The sequence below is a fragment of the Rhamphochromis sp. 'chilingali' genome (assembly GCF_963969265.1).
Source record: "Rhamphochromis sp. 'chilingali' genome assembly, chromosome: 6".
NCBI lineage: Eukaryota > Metazoa > Chordata > Actinopteri > Cichliformes > Cichlidae > Rhamphochromis > Rhamphochromis sp. 'chilingali'.
Window position 1 is genome coordinate 35,014,445 of NC_137933.1, and position 23,412 is coordinate 35,037,856.

The 23,412-nt window shown below is 39.7% G+C and overlaps 2 protein-coding genes across 5 annotated transcripts in view; both read right to left on the bottom strand.

Annotated features, from left to right (window-relative positions):
- The window catches only part of thsd4 (thrombospondin type 1 domain containing 4), a 50,252-nt gene extending 41,574 nt beyond the window's left edge, over positions 1–8,678 (bottom strand). Inside the window, exons 1-6 of one of the 2 annotated variants that reach the window (XM_080884893.1) lie at positions 8,431–8,678; positions 7,453–7,507; positions 7,141–7,210; positions 5,649–5,971; positions 4,001–4,433; positions 2,858–2,960 (exon numbers count right to left, since the gene is read on the bottom strand). In XM_080884893.1, coding sequence (XP_080741019.1) covers positions 2,858–2,960; positions 4,001–4,433; positions 5,649–5,971; positions 7,141–7,210; positions 7,453–7,481 — 958 coding nt within the window. In that variant the 5' untranslated portion in view covers positions 7,482–7,507; positions 8,431–8,678. Of the gene's footprint in view, positions 1–2,857; positions 2,961–4,000; positions 4,434–5,648; positions 5,972–7,140; positions 7,211–7,452; positions 7,508–8,253 lie in introns of both variants that reach the window. The other variant, XM_080884892.1, reaches the window with a different exon arrangement.
- A 556-nt stretch (positions 8,679–9,234) lies between these two features.
- The window catches only part of lrrc49 (leucine rich repeat containing 49), a 38,552-nt gene continuing 24,374 nt past the window's right edge, over positions 9,235–23,412 (bottom strand). For 2 of the 3 annotated variants that reach the window (XM_080885218.1, XM_080885217.1), the window contains exons 15-19: positions 20,388–20,622; positions 19,662–19,847; positions 18,967–19,076; positions 15,436–15,589; positions 9,235–13,063 (exon numbers count right to left, since the gene is read on the bottom strand). In XM_080885218.1, coding sequence (XP_080741344.1) covers positions 12,848–13,063; positions 15,436–15,589; positions 18,967–19,076; positions 19,662–19,847; positions 20,388–20,622 — 901 coding nt within the window. In that variant the 3' untranslated portion in view covers positions 9,235–12,847. The remainder of the gene's footprint in view (positions 13,064–15,435; positions 15,590–18,966; positions 19,077–19,661; positions 19,848–20,387; positions 20,623–23,412) is intronic. The other variant, XR_013971967.1, reaches the window with a different exon arrangement.

Consider the following 23,412-nt stretch of genomic DNA (forward strand, 5'->3'; position numbering starts at 1 on the left):
TAAAAGCTGCAAAGTCTAACCTCTGCTTTCCTTTATTCGTGTGCTTTACCAATTAGATATGCTACAAGCCCAAAAGCCAGGCATTTCTTAAACAGATGTACAAGAGTATGTTTAAGCACTGCTCAAGATGGGTGTCAAATGACCCAGACTTAACCTCGTATGTGTACCTGAGGTTATTTAATCTTTATATCTGTCTTATCCATCAGTTAAGGCCACAGCACACAGACAAGATCTCACAATACACATCTGTTTGACAGGATATTATCTCTGGAGGCTGGTATTTCCATTAGCTCAGACAAATGACAGATAGTCAGTTGTTTTGACTGTTGCCTGGATACTTCAGGTGAGTACGTTAAATGAGTTCGTACGTATGAACATTCATCAGTAAGCCTACGGACAGGTGGCATACCGTAGTCCTTACATCAAGCTACACATCAGTTTAAATACGTCATGGGTCAGGGAGCTGAAGGTGTAACACAGTGTGAACATGCAGTTAACTGTGAAATGTGTGACCTCAGGGTTAGGTGAAGCTACTGACTTTGAGCGGCATTTATTACTTCTTCAACAACACTTTACAGGTATTTAGTCATCTCTGTGTTTTAAACTGAGGTTTAGGTTTGCTTTTTTTTCTTTTTTTTTGCCTGTCCCGTTTGGATCTTTAGCCATCAGAATTGTTGTCTGAAGGCCAAGAAAGATGCCAAGCGGCTTTACTTTACCATTTGGATCATCATGGCCTTGCCATATTGGTCCATATGATTGACCTTTATTGTAATTATGTATTTATTTGATTAGATTTTTGGTTGTTACAGACGGGACAGACATGACTGGCGGATAGGACAGGGAGAAAAAAATGAAAGAAAGAGAGGGAGAGAAAAAAAATAGAGGGGAGAAGAAATGGTGAGAAAGGGGGGGAAGAAAAGAAATGGCCAGCACCTCCTCCCAGCCCCTCAGCCCTGACGGTTCACAGAACAGGGGTGAGTGGAGACCCCAAACCTCCCTCCGCCCGCTCATATGTAGTGTTGCTGGGTGTTGTTCTAAAGTGCATTTAAAACACAGGAGGGCATGGTGCTTCCTGCCAGAGAGCAGCAGGCTCCTCCCGAAAACCCTCAGTGCATTTAAAATTGAGGGTAGGGCACCAGCACCAGAGGTGGGTTTGAATACACAGACCATCCTGTGGATGCTGTATAACGTGTCCACCCCCAAGGCCCTATATGTATGTGTTATGAGAGTATGAGTAATGCAGATGTCTAGGTTGTGGATGGTGTAACACAGTGTGAACATGCAGTTAACTGTGAAATGTATGACCTCAGGGGGTTAGGTGAAGCTACTGACTTTGAGCAGCATTTATTACTTCTTCAACAACACTTTACAGGTATTCAGTCATTTGTGTATGTGACATACATACACAAAAGAAGCAAAAAATAATCCTAATATTGACAGCGCTAAACCCCTGCTTTAGTTTTTACGGGGCTTAATTGAGTACTGTCAGTCTCAAAGTCTGAAACGTTTGTCTCTGTCAAGAGATTTCATGGCTCAAGCCTTTTGACTTAATCATGTTGCCCTCAGGATGAACTGTTAGCGGCCTCTCAGCTTTTCATCAAGTGGCATCATTAACTCAAAATTTTTAATAGTAAAAAGTCAGACTTAGGATTAGAATATTTTTTATCTACCTGCAAATTAGGAGAGTGCAAGGGCAAGACCATTACAGTGACGGTAGCCCAAATCAATACTGACTGCAAAATTGACATATGTGAGGAAATTTTGCCCTTTTTGCTCAGTTAAAGACAGTAGAGACACAGTGTCCTTGTTATATGCTATCTGTTATTCTGGGGTAAATATGCATTTAATTCTAAAATAAAGTGAAAATTAATTTATTTGTAGCTCTGGCTCTATATACCACTACAATAGATTTTAAAATCAAATCAGTTATATGACAATGAAGCCATGAGCTTTGAGCTTTATTTCAAGGGGTTTAACAAAAACTCTGCATTAACTGTAACTGTCCAAAGTTTTGAATTAGTGTTTTATAGGATTCCACTGTAATTTTAAATATGAGGCCCAAACAGATGCCAGTGCAAGTGAAGGTGCCATCATGAGATTGAAAGACCAAAATAAGCCTCAGAGAGAGAACAAAAAACTGTAGGACTAGCCAGATCAAAAATCTGGTATATTGTTAAAAAGAAGGAGTGCTTTGGCCAACTCAGTACTAAAGAACACAATGACCATTATTTTCATGGTTAAGAAAAATTATTTTACAACTAGTCAATTAGTCGATACTGCAAGAGTTTCTCAAGGTAAATAAATGGGATCAGTCACCTGATCTCAATCTAACAGAGTATGCTTTTCGGTTATGAAATATAAAAAAGTAGCAACTGAGGGCAGCTGCAGAAAAGGCCTGGCAAAGAATCTCCAGAAGGGAAACACAGCATTTCATGATGTCCATGGGCTCTAGACCTCAGGTGGTCACTGACTAAAAAGGATTTTCATCCAAGTATTAAAAACAATATATACAATCCTTACAGACAGTCATCTCGTTCTCGTCTCTAACAAAAACTAATATGTCAGGATGTACAATCCTAACATATTAGTTTCCTGCTTATATGTTTTGCATTTTAAAGAGAAAAAAAGTCATACTGCTTGTATATACAATCCTTACAGGTAATACAAAGTTATATGACAACTCTGAATTAAAGCAGAAACTCTACATTTTGATCATATATCGACTGTCTGATTGACTGTCAACTATGGTGGTGTACAGAGGCAAAACTACAAGAAATTTTGTCTTTGTCCCGCAGATTATGAACCTAACCATATATACAGTTTATGTATGCTCACACTGCTCATAAATGTAACCTACCCTCATTAAAAGGTTTCCACTCGTACAGTCTGCCCATGAAAGGCTGGTTGTTGTAAGATGAACACTGGACAGCCCGGATGTGCCTGCTGGATGGGGGACAGGCCTGTGGAAGGACCAGTGAAATACAAACATGCATTTATTTTCCATGAAAACACCAAGTCCGACAGGTAAATCCCTTTGTAACTACAACCGCGTCTCACTGTCACGCTCTGTAGCCACTGATTTACTGATTGCTACAGTGAGCCTTCACTGTTTTAACTGTTTCCACTCCTCCACTTGTAGCGCTGTCTTTTTAACAAAAGCACTTAGATTCCAAGCATATATGAAGGCTCCAGAGTGAAACCCAACCTCCTTTAAGTCTCCATACATTATATCATTTGTCTAAACAAGACTGGTCTGCTTTACTTTACTTGAATATCTGTCATCACACAACATAGAGATAATGTGCAGAACCAGAGGTTGTTTCAATTCATTTTAATGCACAGAATCAATTCAATAACCTAGAAGATTATCCACATACTCATGCATTTAAGCTGGTGTTAAACTCGTGAAGGTGCTGTATGAGTTATTAAGATTATGGGTTTTTCCCTAGTAATTTAAATAAGGTTTAATGTTTGATTCAAACACACAGACAAGTGCAGCTCTCTGGTGAGCTCTGCTATAAAACATCCACTCATAAGTTCAGTATCTCAATCAAAAACTTTACAAAAATAGATTCTGAGATGGTTTTGAAGATTGGTTTCAAGTTTGAGCGGTGGCCATGTGGCTCTGGAAAAGTATAAACTATTCACACCCAAAGCTAATGAGTCCACTACAGTGCAATAAATAGCATAGGCTTTCTAGTTTCTAATTAATATTAGGTGTTCTTGTTCAATTCTTCAACTCAGTCATTGACAATTTGACTAATAAACTCTAAACACATTTGAACCAGGTCTAATTATCCAAATTAAACTGTTATGGTAGTAGAGGACACATCTACTACATGTCTAAACAGTATAGGGCTTCAAAGTTAAAACTAATGGTTTATAATTTGAATGCTAGCTTTTCCTTTGCACACACAAACAAAAGGAGCATTAAAAATAATGAAATCCAGATTACTAACAAACCAGTCTGAGAATACAAACAAAACGCAGACTTGCATACATTACTGTTGCAGATCCTGTAGCGAGCATGCTCCCCAGCACAGAAGGAAGAAGGCAGAGGGTTGTAAGGTCTCACTTGATGCTGCTTAGGATTGGACATGTGGCTGCCTGTATGGTGCTCCTGTTGGACCTCAGCCTTGTTGGCTGAACTAGGCTGGTAAAGGGGAGCCCAGACTTGGTTATTTCTGGGATGCTGTGTCCTGGCATTAATGTCGGGTCTGCTGTAGAGATGGAGATTGCTGGAAGCATTAGGGTTGTTTAACCTGTGGCTACCATGGCCTCTAGCTGTGGGGTGGTGGGAATTAGCTGCAGCAGAGCGTCTGTGTCTGTGTGGGCGAGGGATCTTAGAGCCCCGGCCTGTATCCGTCTGCAGTGAAGTAACATAGGGCGCCCTTCCATAGCCATACTTCCCTGGGATAATGTTTGTTACCCTCCTGAAAACACAAACATATTAACACTTAGTGTGCAAGTGTAGTTATCACTTCATCTCTAGGCTACACATGTCCCTATCGAATACCACAGAACTGAATCCAGTCTGCTACCGTATTTCTACCGACAATGTTTTAAACTTGAATCAATATCTTTTTTTATTGGAAAGGTTTAGGTTTAGCGAAATGCCATCTTTTATTGAAGAAAATGTCAAGGCCCGTCTTCTGAACTACAACTTTTGTGATGCACCAGGATCTCATGGGCAGAATTCTGGGAGCTTTTGTTGTTATTTGGCTCCTTCGATTCCAACTCAAACAACCCCCCATTACTCAGCTGTCAGTGCTATTTGTTTAAAGGCAACCACAACAGGAAGGAGGTCACAAAGCTGCCAAGCACAAGCCGGGCTTTTGATTCCAACCATAAAAGACTAGTTTCCACTGCAGGGCAGTCAGATGTGCCCACAATGATGGCTCCAAACAGTCACTTTTAGGCTGCGCTGCTCAGCATGCAGCACAGCCATACATGACTCAATGAAAAAGCACAGAAGCTGAAATACTTTTATTTAAAAAAGGCTCATTGTGCCTTATAACACATCAACATAGTCGCATAAAATGCATAGATATAGAAATATGAATTGCAATATTTGTTCAAATGTTAAACATTTTGTAATTTTCAGATAAAAAGTTTAGTAGTTTAAGTAGTCGCAGGGTCATGAATTCTGACAGTAACCTGGTCATAAGTCATAGCAGACTGCCCTTTTAACTAGTGTGTGGTTGTGGAAAAGGGGGTAGGGGAGGTTGTATACAGAAGACACAGAGGGGAAAGGATGATGTTCATTTCGTATAATGGTCTTGACCGATAACGTTGCCAAACAGTTATGAGTTGACTGAAATTAAGTAAAACATCCTCATTCACTCCAACATATTTACATAGTGTGTCTAACCATCAGTGTCACAGAGTATGTCACAGTCAAGCAAGATGAAATATGGAAAATAATTTTTGACATTGTACTTTTTGTCAGGATAGCTCAACCTGTGCCAGATGCTACATTAGTCATCTTCCACCATGACACGCTATATGGACTAAAAGCAGTAATTGCTGGGCCCAACTTCTTTTCATTTGCAATGCCCCTGTCTGTTGGGTCAGATTGCTATTGTGCTGGCAATCCTACAATTAATCCCATGTCTCTGTGCAGAATAATATCTGCTAAAAGTGTGTACCTGCGCCCACCAGGCCTGTTCTCCTTCTCTTTTCTCAGCTCTCCACGGCTGCTGCTGTTGTAGGGTCTGACTGTGCTGCGGTGCAGAGGAACTGTAGGCCGAAGAGCTGAAACTATATGGCCTGGTTGATGAGGCTGAACACCAGCCCCTCTGGAGGGGTACTGAGATGGAGCGTACACGGGTAGGCACGGCCTAGTCTGTTCTTGTACTCCTTTTCCACAGGTCCGGGAGCAAGCTGACCAGGGACCCCAGACACCCCAAGATCCCTGAATTTCTCCATGCTCTGCCCTAACTTCCTCGTGGTGCTCTGCCCTCTGAGGAACCTGCATGGAAATGAAACATCAATTAAGGGCATCACAAAGTGCAAAGAAGTGGAAAAGTGCTGCAAGATCTGAATGTCAAAGATTTGTGGAAAGCCTCAGCAAGACTTTAATCTTTAAAGATAATGGCTTTGAATAAAAGCTTACATTGGGGACCTCATCACATCACCACAACTATCCTGCCTCTCTGCCCCCCACCAGTGCTCATGAAATAGACCTCTGTTCATGGGAATAAAGGCCTGATTTGGCTGATTAGTGGGTGTCTGTTTGTGGTCTATCCCCTATTGGCTACCTGTGCTTCTCACTATTGACTGTGTCGCTGTGCCAGGGACATATTAGCAGCGATCACTCTCTGCTCTCTGTTTGAGGAATTTGCCAGCAGGAGTCCTTTTCCAAGCTGCCTTTATCCGCAAAGTTGCGTGGAAATCCTGTCTTTAAGGAGTGCTTTGTCGCCTTTCACAACAACCTCTCTGGGCAAACACATGGCTGTAGTAAAAGCTCAGCTGCCTTTGACTTTTAGTGGATGGAAAGAGAATACAAAAGCAGTAGGGAGAGTTGGCAGGGAGCTTCTTCTGCTGTCAGTCAGCCTGTGCAGCTATTCAGGGAAGCCCTGGACCACCCCTCCGCCTCTTCTGCAGCTTCGGCTTTTGTAACCCAAAGCCACTGTCATCTCTGGGTCACCCAAAGGTCACACAGCTGGACCCCCAGTAGAAACACACGGAGGCAATTCACACACACACCCTTCTTTCTGACAGTTCTGTTGGTCAGCCATCTTCCATTACTTGTGTCTCTGCGGGGGTCAAGAGGTGGATTGCTGACAACTAAAATCAGCCCTCTTTGTTTGGCTAAGGCCGACAGATGTTTTCACTTTCCGTCTCTACAAGTACAGATTATCACCGTGGTCAGGTTACCCCTGGGAATACTCTTATTCACTGTTTTGGGTGGCATTTGGCTGTGCTGGTGAGAAACAATCATGCATGCCATCTTTGGAGATGAGCATTCCTGTCTCTTTTTCCAACCAAGCAATTAGACTAAAAGATAAAACACCAAAAAGAAAAATTCCAGGAAACATTTGATGGAGGTCTACCATCATGAGAATTAGGACATCAAGAAAATCACACATGTTAGAACACTGACATATTTTTTCTAGTAGCTCCATCTCCCATGCTCACCTTTCTGTGGTCTGTTGTGTGCTGGCTGCCCAGGGGATCTGACCAAAGTAACAATAGCAGCATAGACAGTCTGTAGGAACCAGAGAGAAGTAATTACTGGTCATATTTACAGCTTTACTCCAACTGGTTTATTGGCTTACAATATAAATTATGATTTGCTGATACTACTATTGAAATATTGCTGAAATACTGACATACTGTTATTCAGCTTCTATTAAGGATAATCAGAGAATGAGTCAGTCTCACAAAAAATGGGAACACAGACATAAATCTGAGGTTAACCACAAATGAATGCACCCGATATTAATTTACCTGACAGTCCAGACACAGCCTCCTTTCATACTTCCTGGTTTCTTAAAGCTGTACACTTAAATGTAAAAAGAGAAGTTGACATTAGCATGCACCTGAGTGGTGGTGACATTTTCAGCTCTGATGTGAGGCTACAGTCCAGAAGCTTCAGAGAGTTGGATTCTGTCTAATCACGGTCCATCTACAGAACAGACTCAGTTTACCTTTTTAGCTTGGCATATATTCAAAGGAAACGTTGATTCTATCAAAACTGGTACCTTTTTTTCCTACCACTTCACTCTAGAATCCATTTGAAAAAGACTTTTACCCACCTGACCCTGTGATGACCTCTTAACTTCTGGAATCTAAAAACTGCATCACCGCTGACAGCAGGTTTGAGTTGCGGTCAGAGAAAAGCTTTCACCTGTCACCCCTTACCCTATAACCTAGGCCTTCTTTGCACATTTCCTACATGAATTTTATTGACACAAATGAAATGGTCAAAAAGACCTGAGAACTGCCACTTAGCAAACACCGGGAAAACACTGAAAGGTGAATGGGGGTGGTAGATAATTAGTTGTGCTGAATATCATAGAGTTTAACCTCAGAGCACACTTTTGGATAGAATAATGCTTTTTGAAGGTCGCCCAGCAGACAGTAACGTTTGATTAATTACTGCGATTCTTCCCTCAGAACGCAGGACGCCACTTCCCGTAATACACATTCACTTTACTTGCTGTGAGGATTCATTTATTATAGTTAAAGAAAAATAACAAGAAATGATAACAGTATGACAGAAAGGCCTATAGCATCATCTCCACCTACCTGTACTTTTAGTTACTGACGCGTGTATGGTGAAGTTATTTGCTGCCTCACTGTAAGCTCTAAGTAGTAGGTCCTATCAACGCGCAATCCTCATGGTCGAAACATTAATCCAGGTAGAAATGCAGGGCTTCCCTCTAGAAACCTGCTGCTGAGCCATGTAAATCAGTTAATCCGTACCAGAGTTGTGAAACAAATCCAGGCAGAGTGTAAACTCCAGACTCTAATCATCACGGTGACTCCGGTGGTTCTACTTTTACGCACAAAGCCACTGAATGACAGAAAGCTGGAAACTGACACAACCCACAGAATGCGCCCTCTGCTGCGCCCCCTGCCGCTATGACTACGTTGTCTGACTGTGTGTGTTTGTGTCTCGTGTAAATATTGAGGTGTGCGCCTCCTTTCCAATTCCGCGAAAGGTGGTGGTGAGCTTGGATGTATTTATGTGTAAAGTGAGAGGGAAGTGGGGGGGTTTATGTTCCTCTCCAAAGTCTTTTCGACACTCCTCTCGCCGTGAGCTGCAGGTCCTTAATCAAGTCAAAGCTACTCCCATGTCTCTGACAGAGGTCACAAAAAGGATCTAAGTGCTGAAAAACTGAAATGCTAGTGTATTAGCTGCATTTAGCTTTTGTTCTCTAACACTGCATACATACAACGCCGCAAGGACGCCAGTAACTCATATTTGTGAGGGTTATTTTGAAATACAACTTTCAAAATATTGCTCGAGTCTTTGTAAAACTTGCAATAGTTTTAATCAGCAGCAATTAAAAACAAACTCAATATATAAAATAACAAAACAGCAAAGTTAAAGGGCAGTTTTATCAAAATAATGTTTCCCCTTCTTGCCACAAATAAAATACAGCCAGGACTTATTAGATAATCTAGTTCATGCCTCTGTAACATGATCATTTTTTATCTAACTTCTACAAAATGACATAGAGTCATTGAAGAAACTGTTCTGAAAGAAATGCAATTTGCACAGTTTTGTTTGCATGGATTTATTGTTTGGTCATCCAATAAACCAACTCATAGTGCTATATGTACAGCTTCACCTATACTGTTTCAATACTGGGAAAATGCAGAAAACCACAAAACAGTGAATTTAAACTATAATTCACAAGAATTGTCTTGATTTTTTCCAGGATGTCTCAAAGGAGCAGACTTCATTAAGTGGGATTGGTACTCAGATGCAGCCAAAGCAAATATACAAAAACTGGATAAAAGACTTTTTAGCTAAATGAAAACTGGAGGCATTTTTATATGAGGTAGATCACATGTGGAGTAACATTTGGCTTCAGGCTTGAATCACAGACATTTGCTGTTTTATTTTTGCAGAGTAAAAAAGCTCAGTGTATTGTTCTTTTCAGTCTGTTTATTTAGTTTGAAAAACAGAGCTATGCATAGCAGAGTGGTTTATACCACAGCAGCTTATTATAGCCATCCTTCATAAACATGCAGCCTTTATTATAGAGTATAGCCAACATAATCTACAAATATTGTGAAATCAGTATACCAATATGTCTGTGCAGCCTAAGTCTGTGCATAGAGATCCATCACCAGTGGCACTAGTGGCACTAGGTACCACTGCACTGCAGCATGTCTCTTTGCAGTATGGGGAGTAAAGTAAAGGGAGCTTGCCCCCACTGACTTTTCTCACTAGAGCATAGATGCTGAGACTGCTCAGGCATTTAACCTTGAAGTTTTTAAACCTTTCTTAGACAAACAATACTGTTTCAGATGATTGGCTGACAGTCTGTCTAGACAAGATTTAAAGACAGTGGACACTACTGTCTCACACAAGGTGAACATGTACACTGTCTCTGGACAACACTCAAAAAATTTTCATGAATGTGTCTAAAGGGAGCAGTAGAATGACAAGCTATAGTAAAGCACCATCTCCCTTTATTTATTTACATTTTTTTTAAGGGTTAATGTAAGTTGATCTTCGGGGGAAATTTATTTTGCAATCTACATCTAACTCATAATTCTGAAATGCAATTGATTAACTAACAAGTCAAACCACTGTTTCAGATCATTATTTTTTGCAGCACATGGCTCACAATAAACAATACACTTGGTTCATTCCAGCAGAAACTAATAGTTGGTTCTGTGAGGTGGAACGAATTGGCAGCCGGCTCTCCAGACTGCAGAAAAATCTATCAGAGTTGAGCATATCAACACTGCAGCTTCTAAACCAGCTCTTAGGATTTTAGCTTGTCATTCACCCAAACAGAGATTATACAGATAATATTGCATGGGTTTAGTCAACTATTTTATAATAAGTACAATAATGAATTCACTCTCATTTTACTCCCCCTTTTGGGTTTACTGTGACCTTCTACGTGTGTCTACATTATAATTACACCATTACACTCATAAACAGACAACTGTAAGCTTTAAACCACAGCTGAATCAATCAAGCCTGTAGCGTGGAGGTTTAAAGTTGTCTGAGAAATCAGAGGTACACAAAGATGGAAAGAAAGTTAGTCCATTATTTGCATTCTGAAAATGAGATTGTCTTCACAGCCTTGCAGAAATCCTCACACTAGTTTGCCTCTCATTATCCAAGCTCTTCTTGGCTGATGGCCACTGTGCATTGGCAGCTGAGACGTACAGTGCTGCTGTTGTGACAGAAAAAAAGTGCATTGATTTACTGTGAGCAAGGATCCAAGTGCTCAGTTTTCAGGCGTAGATAAAAGCTATTTTGATGATCTACTGTAGCCAGTGCTAACTGAGATAAATTGAAAACCTTATGCTTTAATCACCCACTTTAAGTATTACAGCTATAGATTACTATCATGTAACCAGACTAATCCTTGCTGCAAACTCAGCAACTCTAATTGAAAAAAGAACTATATATATTTTAATATTCAGACATAATAAAATTGCATTTAATACACATTGCACATTTAATACAAATGTCAGTGTAACGTCCTATGATAAACAAATATGTATTTAATTTGTGCCGCAGATTGATTGACAGTTATTTCTCACCAAGACATATGGAGCACATATTCATGTGTGTAGCTTTCTAGACTGGATGGAGCTCAGGAAATACTAAACTGTCTGGACTTCTCTCCAGCGATGAGACATTGCTCTCATTTTGTGGCTCTGCATCTGTTTGCTGTCACTAGTCACAAAGTTCTGTCAGTCCTTTGGGACTAGACTTTTCTTGCAGTGTTGACACCTGTAGTCTCACAAACTGACAAAATATAACAACAGTGCATTGCTGATAGGCAGCAATGTTGTGCATCAGACGTGTTCAAAGTAAACAAGTTGTCGCTTTCTGATAGCAGGCATTTGCACTGAGAGCTTTCCTGTCAAAGCAGAACAATGAGCCTTCATATGAAATCATCATGGGACAGTTGCCCCAAAAACAACACATTATACCGTGTTTCTTTTTATACAACAACTGCGATGTTCTGGTTCTTAGATTTAACTGCTCTATCAGAACAGATGCTGAACTATACTCTGTAGCATGGGCAGAAGATTGTTGTGGGAGAAAAGTAAATATGAATGTCACTCACATTACTTTTTTTTACCAGGAAATAGCCACCGGGCACGGATGTTCTTGCCTTCTTCAAGTCAAATGCCCCAAGAAAGGCACTGATCTCCAGTGAGGTGGATGACATATGACAACACGACCCATCAGCTTGTGTGGGGCTGTTTGACACTCGTGGTGTTACTCCTCTGGCTTGGTGCCATTCCCTGCTGACTGTCAGATTAAATAAGGGTTAAGCATTTTTTGTAGGGTTAAAGAGCAGGTGGTGGGAAACAGGTGAAGCCTCTACACCTTCGGGGACATTCCAGTCTTAGTTCACACTACCTTCCTAGTTTTTGGACCTCCTAGCATGAATGTAGAGCCTCCGCCTTCTGAAATACCAATGGCTTGTGACTGACTTTCAAAGTGAGAATGGCATATTTTAAGAAATGATCTAACTGGATGACCTAGCCCCTTCACTGCAGTAGAAACATTTATCAGAAAAATAATTAGGCATACTATGCAGACAATCTCAGTGTTAATGCAGAATTGTTTAATACTAAGCACAATACAGAAAATCAGTGGTAAACAAAGAAAAGACCTTGTCCTTGTTTGTGCCCTTGCATTTATGCCCCGCAGGAAGAAATGAGAGAGCAATGGATGAGACAGGCTTTAAGACAGAAAAATCATTCTAGTCTCAAGAAAAGAGACACTGGTCATTTTCAGCTGATGATATTAATGGTGTAGAAGGGTCATTCAGATGGATTTTAAAGTGCAAACAATGCTCCCTAGGGGCAACAATGCACATTGAGTCACTAAGTCTCTTTAACATTCTTCAAGTATTATTTACCTTCAAGCTCTGAAGACTCAAACTGTGGGTTTTTAGTGAAAAATCTACATTCAGACAATTTCTTCAGACACCTATAAAATAGTCTACGTACATTTCAAGCAGAAGCTTCCAACAGACTAAGGAAATACACCCTTGTGTTTCCAAATGCATTAAAACTGATAAAGTGATTATGTGTTATCCATTTTGAAATTAAAGGACGAAGATGCCCAAGAAAGCTCTGTCCACGTGTGCATGTATGTTGCCTAACAGTGAACCTTTGGTCCTTTTCACTTGGTCTCAGAGAGCTTTGCCAGGCTGGCTTGGCGGAAGGTCGCTTGGTCCCTCATCTCCAAGACACAGTCTCTCACCATCTCTGCAAACATGGAAGGCCAGAGCTTGTGTAAAGCCTCGCCCTTCAGGTTGGTGTCTGATGCACTTTGGACCAACTCCTGTAGGTACTGCTCTACCATAGTAGCACGCTCTGACGACTCCACACTGCCCTCCTGTGAAAGGAAAGAGAGCTCATTGTTGTTGATTCTGTTTTTCTATGGCATGGGAACATGTGAAACCATTGAGATTGTCTATTTTCTCTATGAACTGCTCACAATGGGCTGAAAAATATAATAAGTACACAAACTTCAGATAATAACACACAGACAGTAATAATCCTACATGTCTTTATTAAACACACCCATAATACAATCATAGTGCAAAAGTGAAACCTTAGATTCTTAGTTCACAAGGAAAATTTGCACTATTCGGATCGGATCAATTCTAATGATCTCTGGTGCAAAAAGCTTTCTTGACACTTTCTACTGCTGCAACACCCAACATCTACTAAGCTTTGTTTCAAGGACAGCTAACGACATATTATCCTGTAAGACACGTTAATAAAAGATGGGAAGTCTAGAAAAACAAAGCAGCTTATAAATGACAAAAAAGTTGTTTTGTTTTTTCCTTTAAAGTTATCAAAATTTACCTGGCCTTGTGCGAAAAAAGCTATTGCTCAAAAAACTGTTTGGCTCAAAAAACGAATTCAAAAACAAATTTAAGGTTTTGGAGTGCCTGAATCACAGTCCACACTTAAATCCTACTGACACACTTTGACATGAACTTAAACAGGCCACTCATGCTTGAAAACCCTTCAATGTGGTTGAATTGAAACAATTCTGCAAAGACGAGTTGGCAAAAATTCCTCCACAGTTTTTTTTTCACATGGAGGTAGGTAGGTTTGGATAACTTTTTTCCCCTCAATAAATGAAATCATCTCGTAAAAGTGCACTTTATATTTTCTGGAATCATCTTTGTCTAACATTAAAATGTGCATAATGATCTGAAACATGTAATTGTGACAAATTTTCAAAAAAGGAAAAAATCACTAAGAGGGCAAATTCTTTTTCACAGCACTGTGGTTGAGCAGACAACTAATATGCCGAAGGCTATGCTTCTCTCTGCTGTGCCCTGTGTTTGAGTCTACTTCAGAGTATTTCCTGCAAGCCACTCTCACTCTCTCTCTTCATTTTACGGTCTACCCTACACTGTGTGTAATAAAGATCTTTCTTCATTGAGCATGCCATGCTTCACTGTTGGAGATGTTAAGATGATAGTTTACTCCCATTCCTCTATTCCACTAAGCTGTTTCTTGAGTCAACATTCAAATGATTTCCATACTTATTTAAACATACGTATAGACTGTGAACAGAACAACATAATTTGCATGTTTGCGTTACAAATTCTAATACATTTGGTTTGTTCATTTTTCTATCTTATAAATACATTTGTTTTTCAAACAGAAATGATAGGAGTGTCTTAGATTAGTGGAAACAGAGGTCTTACATATCGCAGTACGCTTTTGTTAAACATACAACTAAATTATAAAGTCAATGCTGGCGTTGATGTTATAATGAAATTGGGTAAAAAGCCTTTATCTAACTTTAAAAGAGAGGTGAAAGAGGTGACCTGAACATGGGGCAGAAAAGCAAGAGTACTGTCATGCCAAAACAGGTACTGGTGCCTGATCTGCACAAACATGTCAGATGCTCCACTCTGTCCTCAGTAAAAGGAGGTTAAATTGCACCCAAATAAAGCAGGATGAAACTGCATTAGTGCAAGTGCCAGTTACTAAGAGGCTACAGTAGCTAGAGGCTTAGGCTTCTCCAATGTGCTGTTATCCCAAGTTCACTGTATTTATTGTTGCTGAATTTAAGAGAAAATAGAAATTTGAGTAATATTAAGTAATCCCAAGTGGAACCATGTTAACTGTATCTGGTTGAGGAAAGTAATTTTAAGATTTCAGAAATTGCTGTTTTTTCTTCGGCTTATAATGTGTGTTTTATAAGCTATGCCATCCAATGCAAAGTTTCTGCAAAGCAACACTGGTGGTATTAGTTGCACTTGTTAGTGAAACCTTTAGCAATGATGATGATAAAACAGCATGCACAATATCTTTTATTGCTATAATAGTTGAAAACCAACTTTCAGTCCATCTCACCCATACTGCTCACTCCTGCTTTATCTGACTTAATCAATGCCATAACTGTTGCAACAGAGGCCTGCTTTGTTCTCTGAATATAAATGACTGCAGATCAAGATACAAGTTTCACAGTACAGTAGTCCTGCATGAATTAGAAAGGACTGATTCTGTCAGTCCTTTGGGACTAGACTTTTCTTGCAGTGTTGACACCTGTAGTCTCACAAACTGACAAAATATAACAACAACTCAAATACTGATTCCTGTTCGATGGTGCATTAATGACCTGTGTGTTATTTGTATGAATGACACCAGAAGCTGACTCCTGTTCAAGTCATTGTTTGTATTTTCTCTTAACCTTCTTTTGAAGATGAAGTACAGTCAGCACTATAAATAAGAACTAACCTCAGGGCTCTCTGCACTGCAGTCTCTGCTTGGATAGTTAAACAACGCTCTGCTCAGGCCTTCTCCCAGGAGTTTCCCATTATCACGCAGCTCCTCTGGACTGAGTCCTGCCCGCCGGCCACGCCCCTCCAACAGGAACTGCAACTGCCGCTTCCTTCAGGGTGAAGAAAGACAAGAAAGAAGAGTAAGTCAGATATAGACTGAAAAAACACAAAGACACCTGGGGAGAAACAGTGGCTGCAAGTGAGTGGCACCACTATAATAAAGGCATGTTTTTGTATCCATCAAATGGCACTATCTCAACTTAATACTGTGAAAACAGTTTCTTGAGAAATAAGGGAAAGGGCTCACTTAAGAAGTCGTCAGAAATGACAGCATTTAAACAAACACTGACAGTTCAGAAAGGTCAGTAACACTCAGATACTTTGAACAAAAAAACACCATAATGGATTAAATCCAAGAAAACAGGCAAACAATATGTAAAATGTTAATAGTCTTTTTGAACTATTTCCATGAATATTTTAATGTCTTTAACACAGAGAAGTACAATACACTTATTAAAGCAGTACAGCGCTCTAACATAAACTACATCAAATGTTGCTGTCTATCAAAAGTAAATGTCATGTGATACACTACTGCACCAACATGTACCACAGGTCAGTGCCAGGATGCTGAAACTGTCTTTTCAGAGGAAGCTGGAGGCAAACATTCCTTTTAAGATAAGACAGTTTGTAGAGTGTGTGAATGCATGTGTATGCCAAAACACATCAGTGTGTGTCATTCACACATTATAATGACTAACACAATAATACAGATACGTGGAAGTTAGATCTGATAAAAAAATTTTAAAAAAAACTTGAAACAACACCTTGGGTTTGATATATGATCCCACAGTTTCAGCCTGAATTTTACAAACACAATGCAGATGGCATCTGTTTAATGCTGAGGAATTTAGTTGTATTTTGTCCATCAGAGACCTTAAGCAATATAGCAAGCATGCCCAGTTACAGCATTAGTTTCCCTTTGATGTCTTCACCACTCAGACTGAAGTTAAAGAACCCTGACAGGTGTGGGTGGGGGAGGTAACTTAACTTAACCTAACTGATTAAAGGTAGATAGATCAATAAATGGGCCATTCTCTCTCTCAGCTTGTTCACAGTGCATCAGTTCTTTATTACTATATTTTATACTTTATATTACTATACTCTATACTTTATTACGATATTCTATTATCTTTATTACTTATCCAGATAAATGACATTATAACTCTCTTTTTCAAGAAATGACCACGAGGATATTACAACCATTATAAACGCATACAAACACAAATACAACTGTCACACACTACAAATGAGTGAAAATGAACAGTTGTTGAAAGCAGAGAATACACACTACTGAATCTTGCACATGTAACTTTATACTGAGAGGAAGTATGAAATATGCTTAATGCAGGTATAACACATGTTATATGAGAAGGAGAAGCAAGGGACAGAGAGAGGACATTAGCATTTTATAAATGATTTTATAAATGAAAAAAATATATATTATTGATTGGTGATAGCAATCTCTGTTCTGGTCCATTAAAGGACTATTCACATCTATTACAGGAAAGAAAAGAAGCACAGATTTTGTATGAAATTAAGGCAATTAAATGATTAGATAAGTAAGCGATGACTATAGACTGACTCAATGCCAAATTTTAGAGGAGCTCGTGTGCACAGAAAAATCAGATAGCTAATATATGCAATATAAACAGCATCACATGTGTTTCCAGTGTCAGCTCCTTATGATGCAAAACAAAGTGTGATAAACTGAAAGTGTTTATTATAATGAGATCATAAATTCCATAGTGTAGGATGATGTGGGTTTTTTGGGTTTTTTTACTAGAACGCCTGTGGCGCACAGATAAACGCAGTCTGAATGCATACCTTTGCCACGGCTACAAATGCTGCATGAATTGAGTCCCTGGATCCAGAGGCATATCTGACTACATAAAAAATTATGTGCAATAATTTTTAGTATTTCTATTAGCTATTTATTTTTTGCAAAATGTGATGCACATGATTTTTTTGCCATATCTTGCAGGTCAAATCAGTCCATAACTTTTAAAATCATTTTGCAAAGAAACCCATCAAAACATCTTACTGATAAAGGCACTGATGCAGAGTTATGCAGCCATCCATAACTCTGCATCGAGGAGACGCTGCAGTGACAGAATCCCAGTGGGGACAAATCCTGAAATGCGCAGAATGCCTAAACTTACTGACCATGCAGGAACTTAATTCCTCACTAGTGTTTAAGGTAACTCTTCTAAACAAAATAGGCATAACAAGAGCTCAGCATTAATTTACCATCTTTTAATACTGTTTGCTCACTCATAATCCCTGTTTCCAGTAATTTCTTTTTTATTATTATTCATGCTGGGAAACTAAAACCACATTTTATGTGAGAAACAATCTACAGCAGTTTTCAGATTTTTTTAAAATAAGTGAGTCAGATGGATACAAATTATTCAAGATCCTGCATGCGGATAACAGTGAGTAAGATTTCTGCACTGATATGAAATTAATCTTTGGCCTTGGGCTGTTGTGTGTTATATATTCATAACAGACTCCATGAAGCAGAGGTGAGATACAAAGGATACAAAGGCAGTTGAAATTGAGTTCTAGGTTGTTTAAAATAAATTTGTTTACATTTTATTCAACGTGCATTAGTGTGCCCATCTCCTGATGGCTGTTTCCAGCAGGATAGTGTCACAAAGCTCAAATCGTGTCAAACTGGTTTCTTGAAGATGACAATGAGCTCACTGTACTCAAATAACTTACACAGTCACCAGATCTCAATCCAGTAGAACCAGATCCAGTAGAGATTTTCAATCTTTTTCAATCTTTTTTTTTTTCAATCTTTTTCAATAAATGTTTCCTGTCAATATAACTAAAATCTATGAGGAATGTTTCCTTTGTGATCTGTGCAATCAAAAATTAAGGCAGTTCTGATGCCAACATGGGGTAAAACCTGTTACAGGCAAGAGGTATTCAATTATCTGGGAAGTATATAATCCTTAATTTATTTATTATCCAGGTAGATATCACTGAGTTCAAAAAATGTCTTTACAAGAAATCTGGCCAAAGTAGTCTTGTGCGTGACAAGCAGATTTATTTTCCTTGTTAGGATGTTTTTTAATTGACCCTGAGAGACAGACCTCAAGAGTTTTTTGGCTGGGGAGAGAAAGGAATGTTTGTGTCTAAATGCCAAGTACCCACCCTTATCCTGAGACACATAGTCTAATTCCCCTGGCTCCTCAGTGCCAGGCTCTGTCTCACTGTTACTCACACTCATATACCCACAAAACGCTATGCACAGGCATGTACACACATGTACAGAAGCCTACATCTGACACACATTTAAGGATCCACACATTTTTGACATACTTAAACAAACAATCTACATGGTCCAAGACACAGCACACACCTGCCATTAATCTGTAGTTAATGCTATGTTATGGTTAAACATCTGGAATCAAGTTCTCACCTGGACTCCTCAAGCAGCAGAAGGAGCCGGCAACGTGGAGTTTCGGTGGCTGCTATATGGCCCAGTGTTCCAAATACACGTTCTGCAGCGATAACGTCATTCATGGTCACCTAAGGTGAATACACAAAGCACATACATACACACAGCACAATATATTTCAGTGACAAGCTTTTTCATGTATTTCCCAATACGAAATGAAGATTTACAACTTTATTCATGGCTTCGGCTTAGCAAAAAGGTTTGATACCATTTAACAGATGCAAGATAGGATAAGACATGAAAGTGGCAGCTAACACAGAGACAAGACCTTTGATAAAGGTCATTTATCAAATCAAGTCTAAAATGGGATCTAATGTAGAGGCAATATCCTCAGGTACAGCATTCCAGGAGACACAGACCTATAATTTATAATTGTATCTATGAAGCACCTTGAGGCGACTTTTGTTGTGATTTGGCGCTATATAAATAAAATTGAATTGAATTGAATTGAATTCATTTAGGGCTGGCAACAGTAAATTAATGGTTTGACATGTTTTAATTAATTAATTGCCCCTCTGTGAATCGCCACCTTATCATGGTGGAGGGATGCATGTGTCCGAGGGATTCCATGGACCATGTTGTCAGGGGGCTTTTGCCAAAATATCTCACTATCTATAAGCACCAGGAATGTGTTAACAGACCAAGCTAATCCTCACCTCCTGGCCATTTATCCTCTGCAGGTTGAAGTGGTGAAGACGATAGATGACAAAGGAGCGCCAAAGAGTCAAACTGACCACTGGGTTGCCGTCTGGGTGTATGGTCAGCTGGTCTAGGCGCCTCACCTGAGCCAGGGCTGCCAGCTGCGGCAGACGGCTGATGTTGGTTTCCAGGAATATCATATGCTACCGAAAAGAAACAAAAGTTGGTACGTGTTAAAGCAATAAGTAGTTGTTTATATCAATAACTCACTAAATTCAACTAGGACTTAAAAGATTGGCCTTTGGCAAAAAGGGTTTAAAAGATATATACAATATATTAAAATATTAAATGATGTGATTTTTTTATACTGCCTTAATTTACACTGCCTCAACAATATACCTGTGAGGCAGCTATAAGTATAAATTATGAGCCCTACCACTGACTATTAAATTTATTTGTCTATTGTATATTGGGTTAATGTGGCGCTCTACAAGATACATTACGTAATAAGAGAAATTAACTAAAGGTTCAGGGACAATAACTATGTACTATGATCTGGCAAATAGCCACTAGCCAAGACCGTCTTTTGGTGTCATGTCATGGAACTTTGGTGAGTAAGGTAAATAAAAAATGCATTGAGCGTATCCCTTCCTTCCTTCCTTCCTTCCTTCCGTATTCCTTCCTGATTAATTAATTAATTAAGTCATCACAGCTGCACAGCTAATAATATAACATGGCCTCACCGACAGATTTGGGAACTTGACTCTTATTCGTGGCAGTGTTGGTACTATGGCATCAAAGTTGATGTAGCGGAAGGTTATTACAGTGACAGCACCAGCAGTCTGAACACCCCAGCCCCTCTCCAGGGCCTCCAGGGCTCCAAGTCCAAATAAACGCAGGGTGTCTCCATCCAGCTCTGCCAGGTGACTGTCAGACAAGGACAAGCTTTGAACACTGCCACTCCCTGCCTCCACAAGCCTGCAAATTACATACAAACACACACGAAAACACTCCTTAAGTTAATTTTCTGATACTAAATGCGCAAATTGTGGGGTTTTTTTTGTGAAACTTGAAGAATGTCTTCATGAAAAAAGTGTATGCTACATTTGCTTGAAAATTCAGGCATTGTTGCTAAGAGAAGTGGAACACAAGAGAACACTCACTGGTCTAGTCAATGTCCTGTTTGTGCTGCCCAATTACTTTCTATACTCCTAGACAACAGTTGAAGTGCCCTTCTCTGATAAGAGAGTCGTGAGAGTAGAGAATCTTGGCGAGTCTCAAGGAGACATAATCTCCGTCTGGGTCTGCTGACACTCAAGGGACTTTTCAGCATAGCAGGGCATCAGATGGCTACTGGCTCCACCCTTCAACAGTGATCATCCTGACTTCAGGCCGCCAATAGACAAATCACCCCTATTCATGTTTCATATCCTCTTGACAACATGCAACAGAAAGCCAAAGTACTTTTAAGATTAATCCCTTGATTACTGAAGTCTAATCCAAGATTACACAGAGACCAAACTTTAGAAAGTGTGAGTTTGAGTTGTGACCTTAGATAGGTTTTAAATAGATAGTCAGAGGCACAAAATATAATGTGAACAAAAAGAGTATATTTAGTTTTCCATAATGAGGCTGCAGAGGTGTGGACTCGAGTCACATGACTTGGACTCGAGTCAGACTCGAGTCATTAATTTTATGACTTTAGACTTGACTTGAAAAAATGTTCTAAGACTTGTGACTTGACTTGGACTTTTACACCAATGACTTGGGACTTGAATTGGACTTGAACCGGTTTACTTGAAAAGACTTGATATTTTACCCCAAATATAAAATTTAACATGCATATTATATAGAGATTAAAAATGTGACGTCATTCACGGGTAGAACCGCAAAGGATTCTGGGAACTCGTGGCAAGCGGTACTAGCGCACGCAGGCTTTCAATTAAAATCAGTTATACAGCGATAAAAAGAAACACAAAAATGTCAAGAAGCCGTTGTATTATTAACTGCAATAGCCGGTCGCATGACAGCCACGGGAAGCCGACGGGTAAAGAGATCGGTTGTTATCGGATTACGTCGTTGAAGAGAAATTGTTCAATCCATGTTTCCGAAGTAACAAGGACGCGACGGATGGCCTGGATTGCAGCCATTCAAAGATCAAATATAACGTCCCAGAACACTCCAGCTCACAGGTTAGTCTGCTCCAAGCAGTGTTGGGGAGTAACGGAATACATGTACCGCCGTTACGTATTTAAAATACAAAATATGAGTAACTGTATTCCGTTACAGTTACCGTTTAAAAAGGTGGTATTCAGAATACAGTTACTTTGTTGAAATAAATGGATTACACTGCGGTACTTTCCTGTTTCATATTGTCGCGGGTCAGGACTGTTTGGGTTTTGTTTGACAGCTACGTTCTGTTGTTCCAGGCGGCAGCGTTACGGTTGCCATGGTTACAGGGCGACGCTCTCTCTCTGCGACTGTGTGTTTCCTGGGTGAGAGAGCGCCTTTTCGTTGTTGTTGTCGTTGTTGTTGTGCTAAGCTAACAGGCAGAATGCTACAAGCATAGCTCTAAAGAATGTAGCATCATGGGCAGTGTAGTCCGTGCTGCAGGGAGAATGGACTGCCATACACGTTATGGGTCTGTGAGCGCGAGGAGGGAGAAAAAGGGGAGTGGAAAGGTACGAGTTGTCATCGAGGAAAAACGGGAGCTGGAAGCATGTAAATATAATAATAACCACTTCAGCCAAGAAGAGTGCCTGACGAGCCCAGTTGTAAGTAAGCTATTAAGACTCGACTGTACACCGTGTTCGTGTTTTCCTCCGAAAACAATAAGTTCTGTTGGAGCAGTCTTTCAACGCCTCTCTCTGTCTCTCGCAAGAAAAGTTGACCCAGACAACAAAGTAAAGCTAGTTTTCGGCTACAAGCCGACAGGGACCCCGCCGCATTAGTCAGAGGTCCCTTTACTACAGTTCGGAGTCGCGGACCTTCAGTAATAATAATAAATCACACAGCAATAGTACATTCACGTTGTTGTAAAAAGCATGATAATATATTAAGTAATCCAAAGTATTCAGAATACGTTACTGTCATTGAGTAACGTAACGGAATACGTTACAGAATACATTTTGGGGCATGTATTCTGTATTCTGTAATGGAATACATTTTAAAAGTAACCTTCCCAACACTGGCTCCAAGCATTTACACGAAGGTCAGTGTTTTTTAGTAGTTAATACGTCATTTTTCTTAACATAATTGGTGATATAGGTTACAAGCAAGTCTGGCGCTGAACAGAAATTGTCGCGCTATGCTCCTTTATTTATTGTGCATAAATAGTGAATTGTCCTGACACGATATTGCGTTTCGCTTCTGTTATTATGGTACATTGACAAAAACATATACTTTTATTCACAGGATAAAACAGGTTTTTTGTATCACTAATTGCCCAGTACGATTACAGCATACAATATTATTGTCACTGCTACATTTCTGTGATGGGTACCAGAAATTATTTCCACTACTAATTAATTACCGTTGAGCTCAAAGGTCCTATTAATAAACGGTTAAGGAATGTGTATTTATGACGACAATTTGTGAGACTGGTAAACTTATGATACGTACGATGGTCTTTCGTTCTACACGGTGCATTTCAAGGTCCTGTACCCATCCGTCGGTAAACTGTACCTGGGCTTGTTGCAGTGACCTGAAGTTACTAAACTTCATGAGTGTATGCACTCACTCCAAGAACCGTATGATTATAAATATGCA